Genomic DNA, 23,910 nt, shown 5'->3' with positions numbered 1-23,910 from the left:
TGCAATAGTGATAGTCAACTATCTACTAATTTATAGCCATCAACAGCAGCAATTGAGAATTACTGTGGCCCTGACTCGAGAGAAAACAGAAATGCATCGTTCTTGTAGAGTTACTTTATGATTCTGTTCAGACAGAATTTAGATGTATCTGAAGAACTGTTTATCTAAGTCAGGAAAACGAGAATTTTCAGGAAAAAAAAATCTGGAGCAACACCATGCGTCAAGATTTAGCTTAATAAAGTTCATGGCGAGTAAGAATTTTCTCCCGTTTTATTTAGTGAAGTCCATGACGTTTTCTGTCCCACAGACTTACACAAAAAAGCCGTGCTACAGAAGAGCCTTTGACAACTTTTGACAATTTTCGTCCTGGGCGATTTGGGCTCCGGGGGACACCAGACGACGGGCAGCACCGCGGGGCGGCCGGCAGCGGCACACGGACACGGCAGCGCCGAGGGGAACCCCCAGTGCCCCGGGAGGTGCTTCACCGGGACAGCCCGCCGCCCCACTCGGGTACCGCCCGCCCCAGGTGACAGCCCAGGCTCCCAGGGGAGCCGCAGCAGCCTCCGCTGCCGGCACGGCCCCTCGAATGAGCGCCCCCGGCTCTCCCGATCTCGCTGGGGGGCGGCAACATCCGGCCAATCCCTCCGGGTGGCGGGACCCCCCCCCGCTCCGGCCGACTGCGCGGCCGTGGAGGAAGAGGAAGGGCGGCTGCGTGTGCCGGTCCAGCTCTGTTTCCTTCCGGGTTGCAGCCCGTACCTGCCTCTTCCTCCTCCCGCGCCTTGGGCCATGGGGGCGGTTGCCCAGGATGGGGCAGCGGCGGCGGCTCCGCTGGAGCCCGGGCGCGGGCCCTCCCTGCCGCGGGGGGCCGGGAGCCCGGCGGCGTCCCAGGACAAGCTCTTCTTAATCAAAGGTGCAGCCAGCCCTCCCTTCCACTCCTCCCTTCCACTCCTCTCTCTGCACGGGCCGGGGACGAGCAGCAGCGGGTGCGGGAGCCCCGCGGCCGCGCGCTGGCGGCGTTTCCGTGCCCCGCTTGCCGTAGCCCGGAGTCGTGCCCCAGTCTCCCGTGCCCAGGGAGGAGCCGAAGCGCTTGGGGATGGCAGTGGCCAGGCTGTCTTGGTGCGATGAGGAAGGCGCTACATCGCTGTCCGCCTTTTTCCTTCAGTGGTGGCGGCGCCTGTCGCCCCTTAGCCAGGGGACAAGACACGGGGCTCCAGGGTGCGGCGCGGGATCCGCGGGGCCCGACCAGGCAGCGCTGAGAGGAGCCGCTTCCTTCCCTCGGCCCGCCGCGGGGCCCCAAGCCCGCCCGGGCCGAGGCGGCGGAGGGGGGCGCGCAGCGAGACGGCGCCGGGGGGGGCGAGGTAGCTCAGCCCTACGGGGTGCGAGCGGGAGGTCACCCAGCCCTGCCGGGCGCCTTGACGGGGTGGGAGCCGCTGGGAAAGAGGCGGCTGGTGCGGGTCACAGCGCCGCACAGTTTCCGTATCAAACCAAGCAGGTCTCCCGGGCTGGGTCCCCGCAGGGGAGCCGAGGCGAGGGGCAAGCCCAGCCTACCGGAGAGCGGCACGTCCTGCCCGAACGGCGGCGGACAGTGGGACAGCGAGCCGTGGCTGGCGGCGCTCCAGCCGGCGAGGCTGGGCTTGTGACCGCTCGGGCTCCCCGCGCCCCCTGGCGGAGCGGAGGCTGGAGCTGCTCCCGCTGCCCCGTCCCAGCGCCGCCGCTGGCGGTCGGGAAATACCGAGCAGGGGAGACGTGCCCCCTGCAGGTACCGGGCAACTGTGGCTCTGAGCATGCCAGTGTGGGGGCACCGGTCCCTCCTGCCTCATGCTTTGCCTACCCCTTGCAATGCTTTCGTGCCCTTCCAAGGAGGCCGTGCGTGGAGCTCCTCCTGTTTGAGGAGAAATTAATTTAAACACAGGTATTATTTCTCAAAACAGAGCAGCATTGTTGGCTGGTAGACCTTGAAATTCAAAATGCTGTGGGCATGCAAAGTTCTGGCAGTGTGTGAGGTTTTCCTGCTCACAGGCAGAAGAGGTACTTTATGGATTTCATTGACATGGGCACAGTGAACTTCTCTGTCACAATAATAGGATAATTAGTTTTTTAGAAGTAAGACCTAAGATAAGCATGTTTTGCTTCTTACTGCGTATTCCAGCCAGGTTTTAATTACCTCACTGGCAAACACAGGCTGGGTATCGGTAAATGCAAAGGAAGAACATGTAACCTCCCTGAAAAAAATAATTTTAATATGTTTTTTCAGTACAAATCAGATGGTTTCATACAGTGTACTCACTCTTTGTAAAAAGCCTTTTTCTTAAAAGTGTCCTGGTCTGGCTACATGTGCCTTTCTGATGCAAGAACTAGAAGGGATCAAGGGACTCCAAGTGACTTTGGAAACACTCTGAAAAGTGACGAATACTTCCTATCTTGGGAAAGCATCCTGCCATTGTCGTTTTATTTTTTAAAATAGAGACTTAGAACATAAAACAGAGAAGGCTGAAGAGCAAGCACTGCTTTTACAACAGTCTTCCAAGGTACCAGTGGATTTTTGGGTGACCATTTGAAATGAGAAACGGTGCAACAAAAAGAGTAACATCTTCCTTTTGGGGCAGAGTGAGGCATCGCCAGACAACCAGATTATAGTAGTAGCTCTGGAGTGAGAGAAGCTGCTGGGGGAGCAGTGGTAATTTGGAAATACTGTGAAGAGGCATCCTGGGATTTCAGTGATTTTTTTCCTTGTTTGCCTGGTTTAAAAATACATACACTTGCTATTGATTTTCAAAACGCTGTATTTCAAAATAATCTTACTTGCTTGCCATATTGAGTTACTGTAAATAATGTGGACAGCTTGTCCTTCAGCATGTGCTGACAGATCTTAATTTTTCAGGTTTTATTTTCAAAACAGGTTTGGTTTTGGTTTTCTGCTCTTAGGAAAAAAATATCTTGATTTTTATTTCTTAAACTTTTCTTGGCAGGTGGAGTTTTTCTAGGTACCGTTGCTACAGCAGGAATGATAGCAGGTTTTGGCACCACACTTGCCATGACAAAAAAGAAGAACCCAGACTGGTTCAGTAAGGTTTGTTCCTTTTAAACTATTTTCCAGTTGATACACAGGAAAGAACAATGCATCAAATGCTTTAGAGAAATGTTGATATATATGGAGTTTGTCTGTACAAAGGAATGAGAATTGATGCTCAGTGTTCAGGAGAAATGTGAGACCTATTCTTTCAGCATCTTTGGTGGCTTTGGCCATTTTTTATGTCAGTGAAATGGTGGTGTGCGAGTCGGAGTAGAAACAGGAAGCAAGCATGGTGCAGCCTGGGACAGATTTATATAATTTTAAGGGAAAAAAAATTAGCAATTTAGAGGTGAAGCTGTAACATCACAGCATCATGACTTCATGACTGCATTCAGACTTCCAGGAAGCAAGAGTATGAGACCCTGCGCTTGCACGGTAGCATCATCATTACTGGCAAGAGAGAAAGCTGAAAGTGCACCTACTGTTCCTCCTGCATGGTAGTGAAGTTAAGTAAATGTAAGCATTTGTAGAACTGGTGCCCAAATTGGCTCAAAACTTAGATTTCTTAATCCTGTTTTGTGATGAACTACTTCAGAGACCTTCAATTAAGAAATTATTAGGAGGGTGATAAAATTAAATGCTCAGATGCAGCAGCCTCCTTGTGATAAGTGTCCAGTTTTACCAGCATTTATCTGGGTGATATATTTTACAATGGATTAGGTCATGCAAAACAGTGAACGTGCTGAATACAATCAACCAAAACAGTTGAGCACACCATTTATTTTAGGCACTGCTTCCTTTCAGACACATTCTTATTCACAAGAGGATAGTTAACAGGATTGAGACCTGTGTCTGAAAAAAAAAAAAGTCATTTCTCCCACTTTCTGCTTGTATCCTTCAGAAAAAAAAAAAGCGCATATATTTTGGTAACCAAAACAGCTAACTCTGCCCTATATTTTCCTGGCCTGGTTTTTAGAAAGACTCAAGTACTGTTTGATAGCTTATTTTTTAAATTAAAGAGTTACTTTTTAAAAATATATAGGAGCAGTAATTAAGATATAACAATATGTGCGTAGAATAACGGGCTCATGAATAAAACTCAGTTATCTTAAAAATGTTATTTTGTTGGTGACATCTCTTTCTCCCATGCTACTGTTGTCTTTTAATTTTTTTTTTAGCCTTTCCTTCATCAGCTTTCTTGATGCTCTGAACAGCATATCTGATAATTGTGTAAAAAACCTCTGTTGTTTACAGAAATCCTTATCTGTGTACTTAATACCCCCAGGAATCAGCCTGTGACTGAACTCCATTTGACTGCAGTCAGTAAAACCAGATCAATAGTTTCCATTTACCTATTTTTTTCTTCCCCCTGGGGCAGTCAAGCATTTAAATAGCATTTGGGTGGGTTTCTTTTTGCCAGCAATTTTCACAGATAATGACTCCTATTTAAAGATCCTGTGTAGAGGATATTTTTGTCTGTTCATTTCCCATCTTCCAAATGGGAGATTTTTTTTCTGCATGTTGTTGTATATGGTTAGACTATGGAAACAGGAAAAATGTCAGAAATAATCATCAGCATTTTAAACCTACTCAGAGCAGTCTCTACTGAAAGAGTTAAAAGAGTTCATTAGCTGTGGTAAGGAAATAATAGGACGGGGTGTAATAGTGTGACTAGAGATCTCTGCTGTTTTTGTCTGTGCATGTGTGTATACACACATGCTTACAGAGCGTTGTATTCTTAACAGCTTCCCCTTTGGGATGTCCAGTAAAGATAGAGATACATTTTGCTTGTGTCCTTTGCAAGTGTGTGTTTGTCTTTGAGTAACTGTGCCTACAGCAAAATCCTAAGGAAAAGCTGAGGCCTGTCTGAGGATCATTTTAACATTTCAATATATACAAAACCAAAACTACTGGTGCTATTTCACTGATCAATTACATAGTGATAGGCACCACATATGTTTAATTATATCAAAGAAGAAAGAGAGCCATTTAAAAAGTCTTTTTAAAGCAAAAATACAGAAGATTTTTTCCCACTTCTTGTCATGGAAAGAAAAGTGCAGCTCTTTGGCATGTTTTAGATTAAAATTTTTTGGATCCTCTGCAAGTTAATTTGACTTTTCAGTATTTAAGACAGTAAGTGAAATAATTTGTCATTTAATATTAATTTTATATTATTTAATAATTCATGCTTGCACTCATTTATGTTTACCTCTGAGCAGTAATTGTTTTCCCAAAATACCCAGTAAGTAGGACCGTTTGGTTGTGCAAGGACTGTAGATGCCAGTCTTTAACAGTTACCTTCCAGAATCTATGTTTCTATGTGAAGAATTAAACAATGATTCAAGGGGAAAAAAACAAACCCTCTTGCTGACATTTAGCACTCTGAGCAAGAAGATGATGTCTGTCCTGCTTGTGTGGGCTGCACAGACTGAAGCTGTCCTATACCCAATACATGCAGCAAGATGGGCGTTGTGGGATGAGAATGGCTGGCTAATGGTGAACGTGCAGCGTGAATTGATTGATGTCAGCCAGCGTGTGGCTTATGCCCTTGATAGCCGCAGTGTGCATTTATGTGCTGCAGCAGAAAAGGTTTCATTGTGGCTGGGACGCCATCACAGCTGAGTCTCCACTCTTCTTGGCCTGAGGTGGCTTTTCCAAGTGACAGTGGTTTGTGTTTTCAGGACATGTCTCATGGCAGACTTCTAAGCAGCAGTATCTTAACAAGTGGTTAGAACCACCTACTCTTATTTCTTGAGAAGTACGGAGACTGCAGAGCATTTTCTGTGTTGTGACTTGGTGGACTCTGCAGGGTGATGGGGTTCAGTGTCGTCGTTTGCTCTTTATGTAATTTCCCTGTATGGTTTCCAGAGCTCCTTCAGACTTGCAGCCCCTCAAAATTAATCTCTTGATCACTGTCATAGCCTCTCTGTGTCAAGCTGAAAACTACTCAGATTCCTCCAGTTTCCTAATCTGCTATTTCAGGAGTGCAGATAAAGACCTGTAGGCCAACAGTTGCCCCCCACCCAACCCTCCCAAGAAAAAGTACCAGAATGAATGATGTACAATGATTCTGATGTCACTGGCATAAGTGCTTGTGACTCATTTTGATTCAGTTTTGTATTTTGACTGGTGGAATAACTGAGCATTGGATTCTTTTGCTCATGAAACAGTTGACTTTGGCATTTCTGGGTAATAAAAGCCATCACCAGTGGTACTGGAAACAATGAAAGCTGCTCCTGGTGGGAAGGCAGCTCATCCAGCCCTTGCTTGGCTCTTTAGGTCTGCTGGCATACGTAATAGAGCTTCTGTGGCTGCACTAGTACAACTGGCAAGTCAGGAAAGATCCTACATCACTAAGTTAACTTTTTTTAGTTAATTTCTTTTTCCAGTTACTGTTTACTTTGTCTTGATCACTTTATTTTTGGTTCTAGGGGATTACTGCAACAGCTGCATTACCAGAGAGTGGTTCATCACTGGCCTTACGAGCCCTCGGATGGGGCTCACTCTACGCATGGTGTGGAGTTGGATTGCTCAGTTTTGCTATCTGGAAGGCCCTGGATGTGCACAGTGTGAGTAGCAAGTATGATCCCCTCAAATACTGTATTTTTGCTTGGCTAATGTATCTTGAGGTGGCATCTCTATACTACTTCAGCCTAAGATTACGCCTTCATTCATCACATGTAGAGTGACTGACCACAGCATGTGCACACAGGGAAGGCGTTTTTACATCTGCAAAAACCGGGACAAGATGGGAGGAGACAGTTTTGGGGGATGAACAGTTTTGTCCTGCTTATGTTTATTTGCACAGATGTTTCAGATTCTTCACAAAAGAGCCCGTGTTCTAATTTAGAGACTAAAATAGTAGCTGCAGGCTTTCTGTATCCTTTGCTTATTGAATCAAAGGCTACCCCCTGAATCCTATCTTTAGAGCAATCCATTTATTTGTCCAAGTTCTATTTTTTGCATCAGGACACTGGGGATGTAAGAAAAACCAAGAGGAAACCAGTTTGCTTTCTAGTGCATTTCTGGAAGGGGTAAAGGGGCAGAAGATTTTCACGTGCAATAGAATGGTGGTCCGTGACATGTCACGTCAAGGCAAAGAAACTTGGGAAGCATGTGTATGTCCTAAGGGGCCAAGGCTATCTTTACGAAACTGCTTGTGTTCCAGTGTTTCACAGTGTTGAGTATGAATGCTAAAGTTTGTGTAAGCATTTTTGTTTTCCCGTAGGAATGAACCATGACTTAAGAGTCCCTGCAGCTATAAGTTGGGTAGAACTATCTGCATGGTCTTTAGGACTAAGAATGAATAGACTTCCTTTACCTTCCGTGGCAAATTATTTATATATTCAGCAAAATGTCTCCCAAAACTGAAAGGAAGAAGATACTACTCCACTCTAGTACCCCCAGTACTCTTCTCATTAATATCTTTATTCAAATTCTTACTTCTTGTCTACTTGGCTGATATATCCTGTAGGTCACGATTTAGGTCCCAGCATACAGCACTACACAATCCCTTATTCTTTAGTTTCCAATGTTGGTTCTCAATAGGAGCCAATAAAGGAAGGCAGAACACCATAAAGCGTGGCAGAACACCAAAAAGCGTAGCAGAACACAGGAGGCATCTACAACACATTTTCTTTAAACTCAGGTCCTCCTTGTGAGGCAGAGATTGGGGAGGAAGAGTGGGAGTACCAGATGATTCTCTCTATGTGCTGAGCTACAACAGTCCACTCAGTTTACTGTGGTTATATCATCAGTCAAAAGGGTTCATTTCACACTGCACTGACAATTCTTGCTTCCATTCTGTCAGAGCATTTCTGGTCCTGCCAAAGGACAGCAGAATCTGACCCTAGTTTGCAATTTACATTAACTGTTTCTCAGTAAGCTAAATTTTTACTTCCTTGAGAAGTGCTGGCCTAGACCCACAGTTTCCTGGTTTCCCTGGGAGGCCACTTTCCTTGAGGCTGCCTGGCTGCCTGACCAGGCATATCCACTTCAGCTTGAGATGGCTGAGCCCCAGGACATGTCAGAGTCTGATGGGGGCTTCTGGCTGCCTGATAGCAGCGGCTCTTGCGTCAGAAACACACAGCACACTACAGGGTGTGTTGGAGAGTCAGGAGGTATTCCTAGTCAGAAGGCTGCACCTGATTATATTCTGTGTTGTGTTAGTGTTGAAAGGAGATGGGACAAACTGTATTTTAAGGGGCTTTTGCAAATGCCTGTTGTTATTGGTTTCTGTTGCGGAGTGCTTATGTCTCACCGTAGTGCACGGTGTGAACTGCAGGCACTGAGGGAAGCAGGTTTGTGTCAAGAGACTGTGTCTGCACATGATTTTGAAAAGCTCTCTCTCTGCTCTCCACTGACATATTTATTGCATTCACTATAGACTTTTAAATTCCCGCTGCAGAAAAGAAGCACATGCAACAGCGTTAGTCATTATTGCAGAAAAAAAAATTAGCAACTTGTGAATTTCCTGTCACTCATTTATTTTCCTGTTTGACTATGTATCTGTTAAAATCAAATATATATAAATTTTAATTTGCTGCAGGTACAAATGGAGATCTTAAAAATGCAATATTCTGACCAAAGAAAAGAGGTTCATGATCATTAAAAATGTATCTCTAGAATAAATAAACTTTGACTGTTGAAACTTTTTGCATACTATTTTAACATATCATTCACAATCAAACACTGACTGTAGAAAGACAGTATTTTTGTGCTTAAACATCATCTTCCTGAACAGCTGAGATTAAATGAGGGTTATAAGCTGTCTGGTACATTAGTAGTTCTGGGCTCTTAAACATATGCTCATTCTAGGATGGGCCTCTTTAATTTATTTTCCTATTTCTGGTGAACATTGTGATACTTTTGAAAATTCTTGATTGCTGTCCTGTAAGCAGAGGTAATAGATTAACAATCAATTAAAATATTGATTTCTAATATTAGATGCATATATTGTGTCTAACAATCATTAGATAGCCACAAAAGTAGGGGTTTTTGGGCGGAAACTCTTTACTGAAGTTATCACTGAGTGAAATAATGTTTCTTTCCACATAAACTGTTCAGACCATGAAAAACTCTGTAGATTTTACACTAAGCTCAGCATTTTCAAATGAACATTTTAATTTCAGTTAAACGTTTTAAAAATGAACTCTTACAGATTTGCCTGAATAAAAACACCTCGAGTCTTCAGTGGGGCTGAGTGCTGCGAGTTCAGTTGCTCTGCAGTACATGCAGATTCCAAATACCTGCAGAAATTCAAGTCACAATTTCAAACCTAGCGTCAGGTGTCAACATTTGAAAGCCATGAACTTAAGGCAGACTTTAGCCTCTGAAAGTGCTATACTATATGTGACCTGAAGGGAGACTCAACTCATTTTGATGCCAGCAATCTGTGTAAACTTAATAACTGCAGCTTTGGCAGCTGGACAAAGAGAAGAAGTTCTGCTCAGCTCCTTCAGGTTGCTGCCTTTAACAGTCACCTGCTGGCTTTTGCACCTGCTAATTAGTGATCTGACCCTGCTGGGCAGCAGCTTCGTTAGAATAAGAGCTACTGGTAATATTGATAACATTACTGACAGTCTCTGGATATTAAATTGCTTCTCTTGATATTAAATTGTTAAGTGTAATAAAATTCTGATCGTAAGCACTGCAGATGTTTCATCTGGCACATAAGAAAGTGCTTCTGTCACATGAGGAATACATTAACTTTCTCAAACCCGTTGCCAGCTCTGTCCTTGTGACTATCTTGTGGGATCAAAGCAAATAAAGGACTGACTTTCCCTTGCAGAGTTTGGAGGGGAGTTCCGAGCCAAGTAGAACTGAGTTGCTAAGTGTTGTTTAGCACCTCATGTCAGATCCAGGAGTAAAACACAAGAAGCCACAGTGGAAAACTGGGTTGGCAGGAATCATACAAAGAAAGAGTACAGGAACTAGGAGATCTTGAAGCATAGCTGGCTTGGCCAGGAAAGCTATTGAGCTGTTGCACTCCTGACTGCCCAGCCTGTGGAGACAGGTGAGGTCTGTGCATGCTGGAGTTTGGACTGGCTTTGGAGGGGGAGGAGAGCAAAGCTCGGCAGTGGATTTGGAGAAGTGCAGTGAAAGGTGTGCTCAGTGCTCTGTGTGCTTTGCACTTGGCTCGCGTTAGCCAGGCACGGGTTTGAAACGATGAGCTTTTCACAGTTGGTTTGGCTGAATTGGCCTGACCCTTGTGTCAGCCTGTTGTAGCCATGCTGGTGTCCGCAGGAAGGGGCAGTGAGCATTTCCCGCACATCTGGGGGGGCAGAACTAAACCAGGGAGGTGCTGCTGTGATTTCTGGGGTTCAGGGACAAAACAAACCACCCCGAAACAGTTTGTATGATAGGCCAGCGCGGATCCGTTATTTATCGGTTATTTATTGGCCAGGGGCCGGGGGCTCCTCTGCCGCTCCGCAGCGCCACCTGCTGGCGCCGGTGGGAACAGCCGCACAGGCGCGGCGTCCGGGGGAAAAAGCCCCGTTTATTTTTCTCACTGACAGAATGCGTGGTTTGTATAGTTTTATAGCGACCCGTATTTCTAAACAAGCATTGCAGTAGTGGCAAATGGTGTTGCCGTTAGTTAAAGCCCGGAAGAGTGGTTTCGCTTGGTGTCATTGCCGAAATGCTATTATTTGTCATGTTCAGGGATGTGTTTCCTTCGGCCATAAATTATTGACAGGACAGTGAATGATTGATAAAAATATGTATTACACTAAGCTTTGTGACTGTTTAAGTTATCTTGTCATCACTTACGAAGTCAGAGATGAAGCGACAAGAGCAAATTGCAAATGAAGCAATTGCAAATGAATGCAGAGATGAAGCAAAGAGCAAATTCCTTGTTGAGTTACAACTGCTGTAATTAATCTGTGTCCATCATTCTGAAGCAGTGTCACAATTGCTCAGCAGTTTGTGTTGTGGAAGGAAACTGAAGCCACAGTTCAGGATGCCCCGTCTTTACACCTTCTGAGACACCCTATGTTTCCCATAGAAGCAAGTCGTTGCTGAGATCTCTTCCGGACACTGAGGTGACTCACCAGCTTTGGTGATACTAGATTTTTATTTAATCTTTGGGGTTTATTGGTTCTTAAAACAGTGTGGTGACAATGCCTACTTCCAGCTCTTGAATGGTTTTGTTGTTAAAGGTGGTTCCCTGTAGCTCTACAGTCTGCTGCTCTCTGTGACAGCATGAAAACCCTGGGGTGATAGTAAGTAACTGATCTGTATATCTTGGTAAGGGACATACAAGATTTTATGCTGTCTCAGGTTGTATTGTTAATATCCCCTGACTGCAGTTACTACTGTTGTAATCTAAGAACAGGCTGCTAAGTAATAAACCTTACTAAATTCCAGTCAACTCTTATTCCTAAATGGAGAAGTGATGGATCAGTGAGAACTTGGTTTGAAAATGGTATAAGTTCTATTTTTCAATAATGTAAAAGAGAAATCTTCATTTTCAGATCCTAGGAGATGATGATTATCTAGTTTTATGTTGTAACTCTTGCAGAAAATAACCAGCAGTCAGTAAGAGTCAGAATTTTTTAACTTGCTTCCTGGAATCTCTTATGAAAATATTTAAAGTCACTCCACTTTTGATTATCTCTGGGCATAGAAGCTCTGTCTATGTTAGCAAGTGTCATCAACCAGCAACACTGGAGCAGTGAAGCTGCTGAGGGCTGAGGACCTGATTTCTACAACCATTCTGGGGAATTTGAAAAATGTGGACTGAGTCTGGCCTTGCCCCATGGCTCGAATCACAGAATCACAGAATGTTAGGGATTGGAAGGGACCTCAAAAGATCATCTAGTCCAATCACCCTGCCAGAGCAGGAACACTTAGATGAGGCTACACAGGAAGGTGCCTGTTTGCAGTTGGAATATGTCTGCCCCTAGAATGCTTCTTCACTTTTGTGTCACCCTGAAGAAACCCAGGTCGTGCATTTTGAGACTGTTCATCAGTACACAAGCTGATGCCCAGCAAGAACCTGAACCCCAGTGCTCATCCAGACACACCACAGCCGTCCTCCCTGAGGCACTGCACAGAACAGAGGGGCATGGGCAATGTGAAACACAAGCTTAATGATTGACAACTGGCTGGAAACAAAATGACACCTTTATTCACAAGTATATTTGCTATTTGACAAATTCCCCATCATGGCATTATCTGCTATGGCATTATCTTACAGGGTTTTGAGCTTGTAACCTCGGAACCCTGTTGCACCCACTCCTGGTGCAGTGGGCTGGCTGTTTTCTGATGCAGAACACTGAGGTATTGAAGTAAATTTTGTAGAAAATAAGGAGTTTTGCCAATTTATAATTTAATTTTTTAAGTTGAATAGTAGTTGAAACATCGTATTTCAGTATTTTCCATATGAAATGCTCAGTGAAGTTTTAAATTTTCAATTTAAGAATAAATGGTGTTTCTCTGAGTAAAATATTTTTAAAGTACAAAATTCAAAATTATCTTAAAACCCCTATTGTTACAGTTAACCAAAAGAAATATTTTCGTGAGAATTTAAAAAAATTAAACCTTTCTTATTTTATTTATGTATTCTACAGGTATTATGATCCACCACACATTTTGTTGCTCGGAAAAATGTTGGTTTCACAGTTTTCTAGAACTTAGAGTTGAGTTGTGAACCTTTGTTTTTAATAAGCAGGTTGTCGTTTTTAATTAAACTTGCAGCTATAGAATACTTGACAGGAATGAAAACATACCTATGAATGTCTGGTTTCTTTTTAAAAAAACTCTGAGCGATTGTGAGCCTTCTTTTAAAAGCAGAACAATACCCTCAGCCCTTGTAGCATGCAACAATTAAAAACCAAGATAAATTATGTTTTAAGAGCCCTTTTGCTCTTCATGCCCTCAATAAATGAGGTCTTATTTCCTCAGAAATAAAAGCATTCTTTCTCCCATAGGAAAAGGGCCAGAATGATTCATATATAGGTTTGTGTGATTGTTGCTTCCACATCTGTTCCATGGAAAGCTGGGAAAATAGCAATTTCTGAGTAATATAATTATAAAATATTAGTTTATCATTTTTATGGTGACTCCTAATGAAACATCCTGGTTTACATTGATCTTAACCTTTAAAATATTAACAGTCGGAAACAATTGCACAGCTGTGAAGAGACATCTAAAACAATTAAAAGCAATACAGAGAATATATACTTGCCTTGGTTTTGTTGGTAAGGACATTTCGTAGGCGGGCTGCTTTTCTCTAGAGGAAATCTAACCTCTAAATCACCATTTTAAGCATAAAAATAATAACATCCCCTGCTTATTTTGAGATAATTTTGTGAGGCTATAGTCATAGGTACAGTATAAATGCAAAGGAGTATTGGCTTTAAGGATGAATTAATGTTAAAAATAAAATGAGAACATGGAGACATAGTCTTTAAAAATTATTTGTTTTGGCATCTGTAAATAGTACCAATGTCTGTGGATCTCAATCAAGTACAAGCAGATTGCGGTGGCTGAAATTTTTATGCCATTTCATAAAGGAACAAATGTTGCTATAAAAGCAGTGTGTCTCCTAGAATCATTCTATAGTCATTCCTAGCTTTTCTGTTGTTATTAGTTTTTTATTTTAGTTGTATTTAATCTTCACGTGTTATCCATGAAGTCTCTATTTTTTTATCATGCTTATGTTTGATTGCATAATAGACATATTTTCCTTGTTATTTCATGATCATATATTTCAATATAAATGACATCTGCCCAGTTTTTTAATGTTCTCTTATTTTCTCAATACTAGTTTAAATGCAAGCTCTTAAAAAGATGGAGAACTAGAACAAGTTAGCACTTCCTCCTCCTGTTCATACAGGGTTTTTCTGTACTGCTTATATTGCCTAATTAGTTTTATGTGGAGAAGACTTGCCTCCACACATATGTACTGCTAGTATTTTATCCAAGAATAAAAAAGAAAAACAAAATAACCTATGAACTCCACTGCATACTTGATAAGGCAGAAAGCTTATTCAAGGAATAAGATCAGCATTTTCCTGCTGGAAAGCTGCCACATCTGCTTTGTGAATAGGGACAGCTGTAAGTAAGTAATTCAAGAATATGGGAAGACTGTAACTAAAGCTGTCTTGAGGAATTACTCTGCTCTGTCTTGAAAGAGACTCGTAGCTGTTGGCTGCCACCAACCTGCTAAGAAGCTACAAGGAATAAAACAACATTTAGACTTTGGTCTGAAGTTGGAGCAGTTCCACATCACCCTAAGCAGATGAGTGGATTGATCCACTTCTCTGCTGCATGTGAGTGTGAACTCTTAAATGAACAACCAAAATCTGAATAAAAGCTTATCTGATAGGTGTGAATTATTTGTGCTGCACCTTGGTCCTGTGGGATCTTTCTGTGCTCCATTCGGTGTGGTGCTACGGCTGCACTTGTCTGACCCTTCTGTGGTGCGAGACCCCAGCTGCTCTGCTTGCCCAGTCATCCCTACCTGGCTCTGGGTGTCACACCAGCTCTGACAGGTTTCCTGCATGGAATTCAGTCCCACTCATGGCATCCAGCCTTACACATCACTGAAGAGTTTAGGTTTTGTGCTGGCTCTTTTCTCAGCCATGAGCCTCGCTTGTGGATGATACATATCATGAATTCCTGGACATACAGAGGAAAAAAGTTACTCAGGTTGCACTTTTCAGGATCTGCCTGTTTGCAGACAATTCATATTTTTACTTAAATGTAGAAATCCAAATTACAGCATAGAGAGCTTATGGAGTTGGGACTCTCATCCTGAGATTTTGAGTCCATTAACCAACTTGCATTATACATTTAGATATTTAACTATTTTAAATTACTTCAGTATTAATTTTTCAAATTGCCCAGGCTGACTAGGGAGGAATGACTAATATACCATAATAGACTAATCACGTGGATGTCCTTTCCAGGCACCCAGATTGGAAAGTAAGATTCTGCAGAAATAAATGGTGTGTTCCTCATTGATTTCAAAAGTATTTCACTCCTTTTTTCTGCATGGCGTGGAAGTCTTTTGCAGCAAGATTGTATAATCCAGACTTTCTACTGTTCCTTTTATTTTGAAGCCTGATGCAGCATCACTGAAATCAATAAGAATAAACTTGAGAGTGAGACACCACTTTGAGACATTTACTGTAAAAACTTAAGTCCTTGACATTTTATTTCAGAAAGATCAACATGGAAATGTATAAAATTTTAAAGGATACTCTTCTGTCTCTGAACTTAAGGAAATTACTTTTTTTTTTTTTTCCAGCTTGTGGTTTAGAAAATTGCTCTCTTGGGTTATAAAATTAATAGCCGTCGTTCCCATTGATCGTAATTAGCTAATCACTTCATTTTTTTTTTAATTTAAATTAATGTAGCCTTAAACCGGAACTGTTTTGTCTTCCTTCAGCTTTTCTACTAGAATGGCATCTTCTTCCTTTTATGATAAATGTTTAGAAATATACTTTCAGGCTCCCAATCAACAATCCCACTTTTGGGAGCTGAGCGCCATTCGCACACAAGTTAAACCAGACAAAGTGGGGGCAGTAAAGCACACTTGTTGTGCAGACCTGCTGTCTTCCCATTTGTGAAATGCATTCATTTATGAATGAGTAACGTTGCTGCTGCACACTTGGAAAAGTAAAACGAGGATAGTATTTAATGTGTTTTATCCCTTCATGTGACCCAGTCATTGGAAAAGGTACAGCCTGACCCTTGTGACTTGACAGCTCTCAGTAGTTCACTAGTAATTTGAAAATATGTAGTAGCTGTGGGAGGCTGCTATATATGTGTGATGGTTTGGGAACTGTGGCAGCTTTGTTCTTAGCAGTGACGATCCTTTCCCCCGTTCTCTGTAAAGTTCACTTAGGTTATTTTCATGTTATTTTTCTTTTAAAAAGCACAGGACATGTTTTACCCAATTACACAAGATTTATAAGGATAGGTTTCTGGAAAAAAAAAGTCTATGTGTTTGTTTCATTTTAGGCATCGTAAATGGCCCTCTGATTTCAAAGAGAGTAATATTGTGTGCAGTTCTGGGCCCCTCAGTTCAAGAAGGACAGGGAACTGCTGGAGAGGGTCCAGCGCAGGGCAACAAAGATGATTAAGGGAGTGGAGCATCTCCCTCATGAGGAAAGGCTGAGGGAGCTGGATCTCTTCAGCTTGGAGAAGAGGAGACTGAGGGCTGACCTCATTAGTGTTTACAGATATATAAAGGGTGAGGGTCATGAGGATGGAGCCAGGCTCTTCTTAGTGACAACCAATGATAGGATAAGGGGCAAATGGGTACAAACTGGAGCACAGGAGGTTCCACTTAAATATGAGAAGAAACTTCTTCTCAGTGAGGGTGACAGAGCACTGGAACAGGCTGCCCAGGGAGGCTGTGGAGTCTCCTCTCTGGAGACATGCAAAACCCACCTGGACACATTTCTGTGTAACCTCACCTAGGTGTTCCTGCTCCGGCAGGGGGATTGGACTAGATGATCTTTCGAGGTCCCTTCCAATCCCTAACATTCTGTGATTCTGTGATAAGGTTAAGCGTGTGTAAGTCTCTGTGGGAAGGGGGGGTTAATACAAGCTCTTGACTTCTCTAGATGGTTTAACAAAGTTCTGCTGCTGCTTTTCTCTGTGCAAGCCTGGAACACTGGAATCAGCAGACAGGTTGTGAACAGTGCACTATGGCAGTATAACATGGCATAGTTAAATATTAGGATGTGTATTGCTGGGATTGACCCTCTGGGAGCCCTTTTCATAGATCTGTAGTTCTACTAATCTGAACATTCATAGTACCTTTGCCAATGAAATGTAAGATCTAAGAATGTGAACCAGGACTCTGTTTTCCATGGTTATGATAGAGGTCAGCATGCAAACCGTCACATCGTGACCCGCAGCAAGTGCCCCATTCCACACAGAGAGCTGGAGAATCACCTTCAGCCAGCAGACTGCCTACTCTTCACTTCAAGTACTGTAAGGGCTCAGCACTTGCCATTTTCTACAAATAACTTGCTATTTCTGTTTGCAGACTCTGGTAATAATTTGCTAACAAGGGCAACAGCAGTCATTTTAAGATTTGGGAAAGGGTGGCAAGAACAATCCTCTCTGATTCTCCTAAATCCAGAGCAGCCCATCTCATCTTCATACCTTGTGACATAGAAGGTGACACAGGCCGTGCACATACTCTGTTCTGCTGCCAGTCAATATTCCAGTTTAGGACATCTAACCTCATTTCACTTGGAAGCTAATGTAAGCAATTTTTACTGGTACAGGTACTAAAATAGGAAACTAATATTTCCTAGAATCTGGGTTGGCCTATTATGAATGTCAGACATTAAAGAGAATGTTTCTTTGTAAAACTTTAATTCTAGGATTGAAATAGATTTTTTTTTAGCCCCCCCTTCCATTCATTTTAATATGAACGGCCACGTAAGTGCTCTCAGTAATAATGCAATCCCAATTTTTGTGTGACATTCTGTCAACGATGTACATTAAAAAGAGATTATTAAATGGAAGATGCTTTTAGGTCCCTGTATTTTTGCCACCTGAGGCAGGATCATTAGGTTAAGATAAGAAAATAACAGCGATCTGTAGTTATTACAGATTATTTAATGCAGTAAGGTAGATGATACCCTTTTAGAAAGAAGCCTGACAGTCAGAGGTGGAACAGTTACTGTAATTTATTTGGCAGGAAAAAACAGCGTCAAGCTTTGCAATATCTGTGATAAAAAAAATAAAATTCACTTGAGTAAAATTCACTTCAGATAGTTGCCTCCAGGAATGGAGCATGCTGGAATGTTAAATCAAGAAATGTGTTACAAATGGTTCATGTGCCACTGGGTTCAGAAGCAGCAGCTGCAAGAGTGGCCTGTGATACTGAAGGCAGCAGAAAGAGGTAAAATACATTCAGCTTTTAGTGCTGGGTTTACTGCACTATTAATTGAAGACATTATCACAGTTGAACTGAGTACCCCGGTGTCAGTGTGGCTGACAATAATAAAGAGGCAACCGTTGCAGTGAGTTATTTCAAAACATTCCAGTCCTTAGTACATAGCATACTGGCTTTCATAATTAAATTAATGCCTTTTGATTTGAGACCACTGGCATGTGTATTGTGGAATTTGGAGGAAACAGAGAAGATTTCCAGGGAGGTAGAGAGGAGGAAAAAAACTCCCAAGTGGCATATCTATGAAAAAGAAAAGGCAAGGCAGGACGCAGGTTCCTAATGGCAGCATTTCCCTTGTCAAGAAGTGTGCTTGTCCTCTGAGAGGTAAAGCAGGTAAGGACAAGATCCCAAATCTCGTGCCTCAAGTGTGCAGTCTTACTAGAACGTAAAGCTAGGTTCTTCATCTTCACAAGAAGCTCACCGCACTGGACATTGGTAAGCCCAGTTGGTGAAGGACAACTAATTTACATTTGGTGGACAAATTTAACCTTCAGTACAAGGATCCTCTGAAGTTACAATGGAAATAGTATGATACTGTCAGCCAAGTGCAAGCAAGAACCCCAAGGCCAGTGTGAGTTACTTTGGAGGCCAAATTTAGTCCTAAATGTGTAAATAGAGTTTGGCCAGTCAAGGCCCAGGATATTGTGCTCATAACGTCTGACTGAAAGAAGTCACGGCCTTGAATTTGGTACTAGAACGGTTCATAAGCACACGGACACTGACACTGGGAGAAGGGGGATAGGAACTTTGGGATGCCATTTCCATGGTTATTTATGTGTGTATACACTGGTTCCACTTCTTCAAAGTCTGCTTTTAGGCAGTGTGGCAAATGAGCTTTAGAGGAGCCGTGAGTACAGGGAGGACAGTGGCCAGGATTTGGATGTACATTCAGGATTGCAACAAGCACAGATGTGGAAATGGAAGAAGAAACTCCAAAACTCGTGGTATTAGTGGAACAGAAGAGAAAGGGGAGATTCCTTTGAAGTCCTGACCAAAGCCCTTGTGAAATACAGTACTGGGAGGGGGACAGGGAAAATAGAAGTCCATGACTAATAGTAGTTACGTTGCTTAATGTATTATTAGTGACAACTCAAAAGCTGTTGTGGAGAGAAATAATAGGGTGCCGTATCTTTTAAGTTGTATAGAAATGAAAACTTCTAGGTAAGAGTTAGTAGCTGTGACATATGTATTGTGAAGAAATTGGACCTGTTTAGACATTGTCTGTAAATACCCTGCCAGTCTCTGCAGATAACGTCCTTCTTAAATAGCTGACAACCTAAAGCATAACATTGAGGAGACAGTGCAGAGTGGTGAACAGCTTGGCATTACGATTTATTAAAATAGCTCACTGTCCAGAAATCACAAAGAAGGAGTTTGTGGGAAAATACGAAACATGGGCAAAGTCGTGAATTGCAATGAGAAACTATTTTTGTGCAGAGCAGGCTCGTGGAAAAAGGATATACGTGCTGGCAAGAGAGCAGGTGATAAATGAGACATTAAGCCTGGCATCACTTGCAAAGTAGTTTTACAAATAACACCAAAATCTGAGAAGACAAGGCTGAGGAAATTTCTCAGGCAGTCTTAAAGGCAGAAGAAGGACGTTGAATATTTCAGATTTGGTCCATGTGTTAAGGAGAAATTGCTTTTTCAGGAAATGAGTTGCTTTCACCTGCAGAACGTCAATTAGCTTTCTGAAGGGAGAAATATCTGAATATTCTTAAATCTGCGGCTGCCAGCAGTGTTTTAATGCTTTCTAAACTTTTTTTTTTTTTCTTTTGAAACAGAGCTGTAATGTTTTATTTCCAAGACAACATTGCATTTATCATTTGAGGGTTAGGGTTTGGCATGTTAATAATTATAAGGTAGCTGTTAATGTGAGGAAGCACTGTAGTTTTCTGAACGGCTTCCCCACACATCGTCCTGTTTTTGGAGGCTTTATATAATTGCTGCTCATTTTCCTTTTGATTTGTGTGTCTTCAGTGGACTAACAGAGGTGTCCTGCAGGGCTTATGAGTGCATTGTTTAAATTTGACACTAGAAGAAATACAAAAGTCTGAGTTTAGAAACAGCCGAAAAATCCACTTTGCACAAGATCATTAGCTGGTATAAAATGTTCTATATCCAGTTATGCTAGCTGAGCTACAGCATGTTACAGTCTGGCCCATTCCTATGTTACCAAACACCCAGATAATACTTAGAGTGAGATCAAAGAGTAGATGAGTTACTTCACTCTTTAGGAAGTAAAAAAAAAATGCTAAGTAAATTGAATACTTTCTGCACATCAGAGAACTGGGAATTAATTACAGAGGACTGGGAAAAACAGCTAAGCCTAGAACATTTCCTACTGTAAATACTTGTTTTTAATTGTCAGCAATTATTTAATGTAATTTGGGCTGCTTCTCTACGTCAGTTCTGATACTGGTGTTTATTATTCTTGGAAATATTAGCTGTCTATGAGAGCTTTTCAGTTTTAAATAAGAAGCAAAAATATTATTTTAGGAATGATTGTGGGCGTTTGCCAAGATTTTTTAAAACCAAGAGCGTATAATTAATCAAAACAGCTATCTGATCGGAATAAAATATAAAGCAGACAGTGAATAAATTTTTACATACGAACACAATCATGATTTTTTTTTTAAGATTATTTGGCTCTGGATTTTCATCCTACTCTATGTAACTTGTATTTTGATTTGATTAGTGGTACCCGGACATTTTTACACAAAGACTTGAGTTCTAAAATGCTTTCATCCATAATAGTTATTGTCCTAGTAAAGGACTGGTAATTTCTTTGTAAATTGTTTCATTGTATCAGCTATAACTTGAATAATGGCATTTCAGCAACATTTCTCCAAAGAGGTACCAGTTCTTGGTCCTAATTATTCATATGCGGAAGGGCCACAACACAAAATGGCCCAAAGGTATTTGTAAAAAAACTTGATGACCTATAACACACAAAATGTAGGCATATTAGAGAAGATGGTGTTCAGGAGGTCATTGCATTCAGTGCTTGAATACAACATCATGTCTTCTCTGCGGGAATGTCATAGATTCTGTACAGCTTCCTGAAAACAGCAGTCCAAGACTTCCCCTGTACATCCTGCTGTTTGTGTAACAGGATTTTCACTGACTGAATTTTTCCATGCCTATCTGTCGAAAATATATGTAAAAATTTATGTAAAAGTGTTGGAAGAAAGAAACCTGATGAATCTAAATATTATCTTCAAACAGAAAAGATTTTTAAACAAATAAAATTTCAGTTCTGGCTTGCCAGGACTATTGCATGAGACATTGGTGATAAAATGGTTATCATAGATTGGGCAACCAATATTGATGTATTGATACACAGAGTATAAAATTAGTAAGCTTCCTCTTTCACAGCATTTTAATTTAACAACAGTGAAAGAAAAACTCGGTCCTATATATTGTTAAGAATTTTGTTTTCCTTCCTGCTAACATACAAATTTGAACAAGACTTTGTTTTGTTATCTGTATCCATATGGTGGGATAAACATAAACTGTCAGATCTGACCAGTATTTTTCCTTTAATCTGTGTTTTAAAATCTTTGAACAGACATATTTGGCCTTTAATTCATTACAAGTGTAGAAAAAGGCACTGCAGTCAAATTATGGGCGCATTCTTTTGAGGTAATTTTCTTCCAAACAAGAACATTTTAAGTGTGTGTGTGTCTGTGTATAGTAGTTCATATAACAGCAGTGAGTAATTCAGGCAAGTGGTCCCCCCCAGTGTGGTGCTTTAGAAGGGGGGATTGTTATGGGTTCCTTCCTACTTTTTTCATTTTGTTAGTGGAATTTTCACTTATTTTAAAAGTCTTTTTACCTCTTCTTTACCTCACACAGCTTATTTTGTGGAATAAGCCTGGGTTCATGATGCTGCTTTATTTGCTCCTTATTAACAGTTTATTGATTTTATTTTTAAATCTCTTTTATAGATGAAAGAATTCCGAACTAAAATGCAGTCAATATTTCCAGCAATTCCCAAAAATAATGAGTCCACTGTTGAATGGGAAGACTTACTTAAATCTAAGTGAGTATCTCAGCTCCATTTGGAGATGTCTCAGCAAGAACAGGAGCAGATGTAGCAGAAGTGGCCCATCTGAGCAACAGAGAAGAAAACTCAGACTGAGCAAGTTCCTGACGGAGTTATTTGAACCTGGGGAGGCCAGTTAACAAGGGATTTTAAAGCAAAACGAAAGAAAATTATGTTGTACTTTTCAGCGCGCTTGGTATATTTGATTGGCGAGCAGGTGAACTGTCTTGGGATAAGTTGGATCCAACTTGAAAAAAGACTCTCTCTTATGAAAACTTACAGAAGAAACTGATCTTCAGTAGTAAATATAAGGACAAAACCCTAATAAGCTCTTATCCCATCCTGATTTTTAAGAGGAATTTTAGGAAATGTCTTTAGGAAACAAAGAAAAAGTACTTTCAGTGACGTTCATGTGTCCCATTAGGAATATAACCGAGTCAATTATGACAGTTCTATTACTGAGCCTGAAGGTATGGCATGCAGTGCATTCTTCTAAAAATAAAGGAGATCTATTTAGATTTTCAGCATAGAAAATATATGAACCAAACCATTTTTGTATGTCTGAAGGGAAAGTTTGAAACACCCCTTATGCCAATAGTGACCTACTCAGCTCCTCTGCAAAGCATCAGAAGAAATCTCTACAAAGTGCACTGTTTGTTCAGTGTTAGCTTTTTTAATTGGATCCCGCAATAGTGAATCTGATCATTTGCATGAAAGTGTCTACTAGATTTATATAGCAATTTAAGTTGTAACTGAAAAGAAGTATAAAATAGTGAGACATCCAGTCTGTCATACACAAATATTTTGAGCTAAGGAAGTGTATGGGCAGGAATAGTTTTTTGTATTTCCGTGGTTCCTGTGGCTCTGCTACCAGGAGAAGCAATGTGACATTTTCCACACTGCAGCAATCTCATAAAGTGTGGGTGTAAACTAGAAAGAATAATGTCTTACTCAAATACTGTATTTGCAGAACTGTAGATCTGTAAAAATGCAGCAATTTAAAAATAATGCTATCAGTGAGCAATCCTTCGTTGAATGCTGAGTTATCAGGTTTTTTTTATTAATTGGACACAGACCAATTAGTCAGTTGTCAGATTTAATAAAGTCTTCTTAAAACCTGTCTTTTGTGATTAAGTCCTTATATTCATAGGAAAGAACATTTTAAAAAGCTTTAAATGTCAGATGAATAATACAGAAGTTTGGTTTTCCTGTGAAACATGACAGCACTAAAATAATCTTTAAAGAAATTGAAGTGTAATAGTTGACATCTTTTCCTTAGCTCGATGCTTGTAACCCAATATTAAATAAATTGTGGTGAATACTGCCATCATATGCACATGTAGAATGGTACTATTTTCACTATTCTGTTAGTTCATGTGCATGGTGATACCTGAGTTGCCTGCGTTCAGGTATATTTGTGCTGAGTTACCAAGTTTAACAAGTAGCCATGCCATTAAAACTGGTCGAGTACTAAGGTAAACCATATAAATGTGAATCATATGATGTCTTTAAGGTTGCTTACCTTTTAGTTTCTAATGTGGCATTCAGGTAATCTGCCTTCATGTGGATTAAATAACTCACCTAAATTAGTCATCCAAAATTCCCTGCACAGTCAATGGAGAGAGACGGGACTGATCAGAGGGTGACTTGTGCTGTACCGAAATGAACGGCTGCTCCTGGAACTGTGCGGAGCGTCTGACCGACCTGCCCGCTGGCTGCCTCTGAAAAGAGCCGCTCTGCCCTTCGGTACCTCCCGTCAGCACAGTGACTGCGTGAGGACACAGCTCAGGAGAAACTCAGAAGAAAAATGAGTACTTTTTCAGAGCTCTGAGGGTTAGGCAAGCGCTACTCCTGGCACCAGAGAGCTGTCCCTTCTGATAGGGATTAGTCACTGGATCAGTGTTAACTGTTCTGTAAAAAAAA

General features: G+C 41.4%; 1 protein-coding gene across 1 annotated transcript; it reads left to right on the top strand.

The window, feature by feature from the left end:
• The first annotated feature begins 715 nt into the window (after positions 1-715).
• Positions 716-23,323, top strand: TMEM242 (transmembrane protein 242). The gene is made up of 4 exons (XM_065835444.2): positions 716-910; positions 2,970-3,070; positions 6,445-6,582; positions 21,890-23,323. Exons 1-4 carry the CDS (start codon positions 787-789, stop codon positions 21,986-21,988), a joined length of 462 nt encoding a protein of 153 aa, XP_065691516.1. The 5' UTR covers positions 716-786; the 3' UTR covers positions 21,989-23,323.
• Positions 23,324-23,910: the final 587 nt, after the last annotated feature.

This window comes from Patagioenas fasciata, chromosome 3 (genome assembly GCF_037038585.1).
Source record: "Patagioenas fasciata isolate bPatFas1 chromosome 3, bPatFas1.hap1, whole genome shotgun sequence".
Classification (NCBI taxonomy): domain Eukaryota; kingdom Metazoa; phylum Chordata; class Aves; order Columbiformes; family Columbidae; genus Patagioenas; species Patagioenas fasciata.
Note: the sequence above shows the minus strand (reverse complement) of the source record. Positions and strands in the feature narration are given on the sequence as shown.